The sequence below is a fragment of the Salvelinus alpinus genome, chromosome 2, assembly GCF_045679555.1.
Source record: "Salvelinus alpinus chromosome 2, SLU_Salpinus.1, whole genome shotgun sequence".
Lineage (NCBI taxonomy): Eukaryota > Metazoa > Chordata > Actinopteri > Salmoniformes > Salmonidae > Salvelinus > Salvelinus alpinus.
The window spans coordinates 8,007,764-8,013,763 of NC_092087.1; the positions used below are offsets into that span (position 1 = coordinate 8,007,764).

Below are 6,000 nucleotides of genomic sequence, written 5' to 3' on the forward strand. Positions count from 1 at the left end.
CGCTACATCATACAATGATATTCAAAGACGATTCTGTGCTTCAAACTTTGTGGCAACAGTTTGCGGAAGGCCCTTTCCTGTTTCAACATGACAATGCCCCAGTGCACAAAGTGAGGTGCACACAGAAATGGTTTGTCGAGATTGTTGTGGAATAACTTGACTGGCCTGCACAGAGCCCTGACCTCAACCCAATCGAACACCTTTTGGGATGAATTGGAACCCCGACTGCGAGCCCTAATCGCCCAACATCAGTGCCCGACCTCACTAATGCTCTTGTGGCTGAATGGAAGCAAGTCCCCTGCAGCCCTCCCAGAAGAGTCTCTCTCTCTCTCTCTCTCTCTCTCTCTCTCTCTCTCTCTCTCTCTCTCTCTCTCTCTCTTTCTCTCTCTCTCTTTCCTCTCTCTCTCTCTTCAGCACAAGTGACTTCTCTCTATCTCTCTCTACAGCCCTAGTGTCTACCACCTTCTCCCCTGGTTCCACCACCACCACATCAGGCCCTGGGTCGACCAGCCAGATCTCCAGTACCCTGCCCCGTACAGCTGTCCCCATGAGCCCACGCAACTCCATGATGAAGAGACGACAGAGGAAAAAAGAGCATAAGAGCTCATGTATGTATGGCATGATAGCCCCTCTTAGTAGCCCCTCTTAGTAGCCCCTCTTAGTAGCCCCTCATAGTAGCCCCTCATAGTAGCCCCACATAGTAGCCCCTCATAATAGCCCCTCATAGTAGCCCCTCATAGTAGCCCCTCATAGTAGCCCCTCATAGTAGCCCCTCATAGTAGCCCCTCTTAGTAGCCCCTCATTGTAGCCCCTCATAGTAGCCCCTCATAGTAGCCCCTCATAGTAGCCCCTCATAGTAGCCCCTCTTAGTAGCCCCTCATTGTAGCCCCTCATAGTAGCTCCTCATAGTAGCCCCTCATAGTAGCCCCTCATAGTAGCCCCCCATAGTAGCCCCTCTTAGTAGCCCCCCATAATAGCCCCTCTTAGTAGCCCCTCATATTAGCCCCTCATATTAGCCCCTCATAGTAGCCCCTCATAGTAGCCCCTCTTAGTAGCCCCTCTTAGTAGCCCCTCATAGTAGCCCCTCATAGTAGCCTCTCATAGTAGCCTCTCATAGTAGCCCCTCTTAGTAGCCCCTCATAATAACACCTCTTAGTAGCCCCTCATAGTAGCCCCTCATAATAGCAACTGTTAGTAGCCCCTCTTAGTAGCCCCTCACAGTAGCCCATCATAGTAGCCCATCATAGTAGCCCCTCATAGTAGCCCCACATAGTAGCCCCCCATAGTAGCCCCTCATAGTAGCCCCACATAGTAGCCCCCCATAGTAGCCCCTCATAGTAGCCCCACATAGTAGCCCCTCATAGTAGCCCCTCATAGTAGCCCCACATAGTAGCCCCTCATAGTAGCCCCTCATATTAGCCCCTCATATTAGCCCCTCTTAGTAGCCCCTCATAGTAGCCCCTCATAGTAGCCCCTCATAATAGCCCCTCATAGTAGCACCTCATAGTAGCCCCTCATAGTAGCCCCTCATAATAGCCCCTCATAGTAGCACCTCATAGTAGCCCCTCATAGTAGCCCCACAAAGTAGCCCCCCATAGTAGCCCCTCATAGTAGCCCCTCATAGTAGCCCCCCATAGTAGCCCCTCATAGTAGCCCCACATAGTAGCCCCTCATAGTAGCCCCTCATAGTAGCCCCACATAGTAGCCCCTCATAGTAGCCCCACATAGTAGCCCCCATAGTAGCCCCTCTTAGTAGCCCCTCATAGTAGCCCCTCATAATAGCAACTGTTAATAGCCCCTCTTAGTAGCCCCTCATAATAACACCTCTTAGTAGCCCCTCATAGTAGCCCCTCATAATAGCAACTGTTAGTAGCCCCTGTTAGTAGCCCCTCATAGTAGCCCATCATAGTAGCCCATCATAGTAGCCCCTCAAAGTAGCCCCTCATAGTAGCCCCTCATAATAGCACCTCTTAATAGCCCCTCTTAGTAGCCCCTCATATTAGCACCTCTTAGTAGCCCCTCATAGTAGCCCCTCTTAGTAGCCCCTCATAGTAGCCCCTCTTAGTAGCCCCTCATAATAGCCCCTCATAGTAGCACCTCATAGTAGCCCCTCATAATAGCCCCTCATAGTAGCCCCTCATAATAGCCCCTCTTAGTAGCCCCACATAGTAGCCCCTCATAATAGCCCCCATAGTAGCCCCCCAGAGTAGCCCCTCATAGTAGCCCCTCATAATAGCCCCTCTTAATAGCCCCTCATAGTAGCCCCTCATAGTAGCCCCTCATAGTAGCCCCTCATAGTAGCCCCTCTTAGTAGCCCCTCATTGTAGCCCCTCATAGTAGCCCCTCATAGTAGCCCCTCATAGTAGCCCCTCATAGTAGCCCCTCATAGTAGCCCCTCTTAGTAGCCCCTCATTGTAGCCCCTCATAGTAGCCCCTCATAGTAGCCCCTCATAGTAGCCCCTCATAGTAGCCCCCCATAGTAGCCCCTCTTAGTAGCCCCCCATAATAGCCCCTCTTAGTAGCCCCTCATATTAGCCCCTCATATTAGCCCCTCATAGTAGCCCCTCATAATAGCCCCTCTTAGTAGCCCCACATAGTAGCCCCTCATAATAGCCCCCCATAGTAGCCCCCCATAGATGCCCCCCATAGTAGCCCCTCATAGTAGCCCCTCATAATAGCCCCTCATAGTAGCCCCTCATAATAGCCCCTCATAGTAGCCCCACATAGTAGCCCCCCATAGTAGCCCCTCATAATAGCCCCTCATAATAGCCCCTCATAGTAGCCCCTCATAATAGCCCCTCATAATAGCCCCTCATAGTAGCCCCCCATAGTAGCCCCTCATAGTAGCCCCTCATAATAGCCCCCCATAGTAGCCCCTCATAGTAGCCCCACATAGTAGCCCCCCATAGTAGCCCCTCATAGTAGCCCCACATAGTAGCCCCCCATAGTAGCCCCTCATAGTAGCCCCACATAGTAGCCCCTCATAGTAGCCCCTCATAGTAGCCCCACATAGTAGCCCCTCTTAGTAGCCCCACATAGTAGCCCCCATAGTAGCCCCTCTTAGTAGCCCCTCATAGTAGCCCCTCATAGTAGCCCCTCATAGTAGCCCCACATAGTAGCCCCTCTTAGTAGCCCCTCATAGTAGCCCCTCATAGTAGCCCCACATAGTAGCCCCCATAGTAGCCCCTCATAGTAGCCCCCCATAGTAGCCCCTCTTAGTAGCCCCTCATAGTAGCCCCTCATAGTAGCCCCACATAGTAGCCCCCATAGTAGCCCCACATAGTAGCCCCTCATAGTAGCCCCTCATAGTAGCCCCTCATAGTAGCCCCCCATAGTAGCCCCTCATAGTAGCCCCACATAGTAGCCCCTCATAGTAGCCCCTCATAGTAGCCCCACATAGTAGCCCCTCATAGTAGCCCCACATAGTAGCCCCCATAGTAGCCCCTCTTAGTAGCCCCTCATAGTAGCCCCTCATAATAGCAACTGTTAGTAGCCCCTCTTAGTAGCCCGTCATAATAACACCTCTTAGTAGCCCCTCATAGTAGCCCCTCATAATAGCAACTGTTAGTAGGCCCTCTTAGTAGCCCCTCATAGTAGCCCATCATAGTAGCCCATCATAGTAGCCCCTCATAGTAGCCCCTCATAGTAGCCCCTCATAATAGCACCTCTTAATAGCCCCTCTTAGTAGCCCCTCATATTAGCACCTCTTAGTAGCCCCTCATAGTAGCCCCTCTTAGTAGCCCCTCATAGTAGCCCCTCTTAGTAGCCCCTCATAATAGCCCCTCATAGTAGCACCTCATAGTAGCCCCTCATAATAGCTCTCATAGTAGCCCCTCATAATAGCCCCTCTTAGTAGCCCCACATAGTAGCCCCCCATAGTAGCCCCTCATAGTAGCCCCTCATAATAGCCCCTCATAGTAGCCCCTCATAATAGCCCCTCATAGTAGCCCCACATAGTAGCCCCCCATAGTAGCCCCTCATAATAGCCCCTCATAATAGCCCCTCATAGTAGCCCCTCATAATAGCCCCTCATAATAGCCCCTCATAGTAGCCCCCCATAGTAGCCCCTCATAGTAGCCCCTCATAATAGCCCCCCATAGTAGCCCCTCATAGTAGCCCCACATAGTAGCCCCCCATAGTAGCCCCTCATAGTAGCCCCACATAGTAGCCCCCCATAGTAGCCCCACATAGTAGCCCCTCATAGTAGCCCCTCATAGTAGCCCCACATAGTAGCCCCTCTTAGTAGCCCCACATAGTAGCCCCCATAGTAGCCCCTCTTAGTAGCCCCTCATAGTAGCCCCTCATAGTAGCCCCTCATAGTAGCCCCACCTAGTAGCCCCTCCTAGTAGCCCCTCATAGTAGCCCCTCATAGTAGCCCCACATAGTAGCCCCCATAGTAGCCCCTCATAGTAGCCCCCCATAGTAGCCCCTCTTAGTAGCCCCTCATAGTAGCCCCTCATAGTAGCCCCACATAGTAGCCCCCATAGTAGCCCCACATAGTAGCCCCTCATAGTAGCCCCTCATAGTAGCCCCTCATAGTAGCCCCCCATAGTAGCTCCCCATAGTAGCCCCCATAGTAGCCCCCATAGTAGCCCCTCATAGTAGCCCCACATAGTAGCCCCTCATAGTAGCCCCTCATAGTAGCCCCCCATAGTAGCCCCTCATAGTAGCCCCCCATAGTAGCCCCTCATAGTAGCCCCTCATAGTAGCCCCCCATAGTAGCCCCACATAGTAGCCCCTCATAGTAGCCCCTCATAGTAGCCCCTCATAGTAGCCCCACATAGTAGCCCCCATAGTAGCCCCACATAGTAGCCCCTCATAGTAGCCCCCCATAGTAGCCCCTCATAGTAGCCCCCCATAGTAGCCCCTCATAGTAGCCCCACATAGTAGCCCCACATAGTAGCCCCCATAGTAGCCCCTCATAGTAGCCCCCCATAGTAGCCCCTCATAGTAGCCCCTCTTAGTAGCCCCTCATAGTAGCCCCCCATAGTAGCCCCTCTTAGTAGCCCCCCATAGTAGCCCCTCATAGTAGCCCCACATAGTAGCCCCCATAGTAGCCCCTCATAGTAGCCCCCCATAGTAGCCCCTCATAGTAGCCCCCCATAGTAGCCCCTCATAGTAGCCCCCATAGTAGCCCCACATAGTAGCCCCCATAGTAGCCCCTCATAGTAGCCCCCCATAGTAGCCCCTCATAGTAGTCCCACATAGTAGCCCCTCATAGTAGCCCCTCTTAGTAGCCCCTCTTAGTAGCCCCACATAGTAGCCCCTCATAGTAGCCCCTCTTAGTAGCCCCCCATAGTAGCCCCTCATAATAGCCCCTCTTAGTAGCCCCTCATAGTAGCCCCTCATAGTAGCCCTACATAGTAGCCCCTCATAATAGCCCCTCATATTAGCCCCACATAGTAGCCTATCATAATAGCCCCTCATAGTATCCCCTTATAGTAGCCCCTCATAGTAGCCCCTCATAGTAGCCCCCCATAGTAGCCCCTCATAGTAGCCCCTCATAGTAGCCCCTCATAGTAGCCCTACATAGTAGCCCCTCATAATAGCCCCTCATAGTAGCCCCTCATAGTAGCCCCTCATAGTAGCCCCTCATAGTAGCCCCACATAGTAGCCCCTCATAGTAGCCCCTCATAGTAGCCCCTCATAGTAGCCCCCCATAGTAGCCCCTCTTAGTAGCCCCTCATATTAGCCCCACATAGTAGCCCATCATAATAGCCCCCCATAGTAGCCCCTCATAGTAGCCCCACATAGTAGCCCCTCATAGTAGCCCCTCATAGTAGCCCCTCATAGTAGCCCCCCATAGTAGCCCCTCTTAGTAGCCCCTCATATTAGCCCCACATAGTAGCCCCCCATAGTAGCCCCTCATAATAGCCCCTCATAGTAGCCCCTCATAGTAGCCCCTCATAGTAGCCCCTCATAGTAGCCCCTCATAGTAGCCCCCCATAGTAGCCCCTCGTAGTAGCCCCTCATATTAGCCCCACATAGTAGCCCCCCATA

General features: G+C 52.8%; 1 protein-coding gene across 1 annotated transcript in view; it reads left to right on the top strand.

Moving 5' to 3' along the window:
* The window catches only part of LOC139553387 (glutamate receptor-interacting protein 2-like), a 256,634-nt gene that overhangs the window by 138,604 nt on the left and 112,030 nt on the right, over positions 1-6,000 (top strand). The window contains exon 11 of the mRNA XM_071365667.1: positions 447-608. Coding sequence (XP_071221768.1) covers positions 447-608 — 162 coding nt within the window. The remainder of the gene's footprint in view (positions 1-446; positions 609-6,000) is intronic.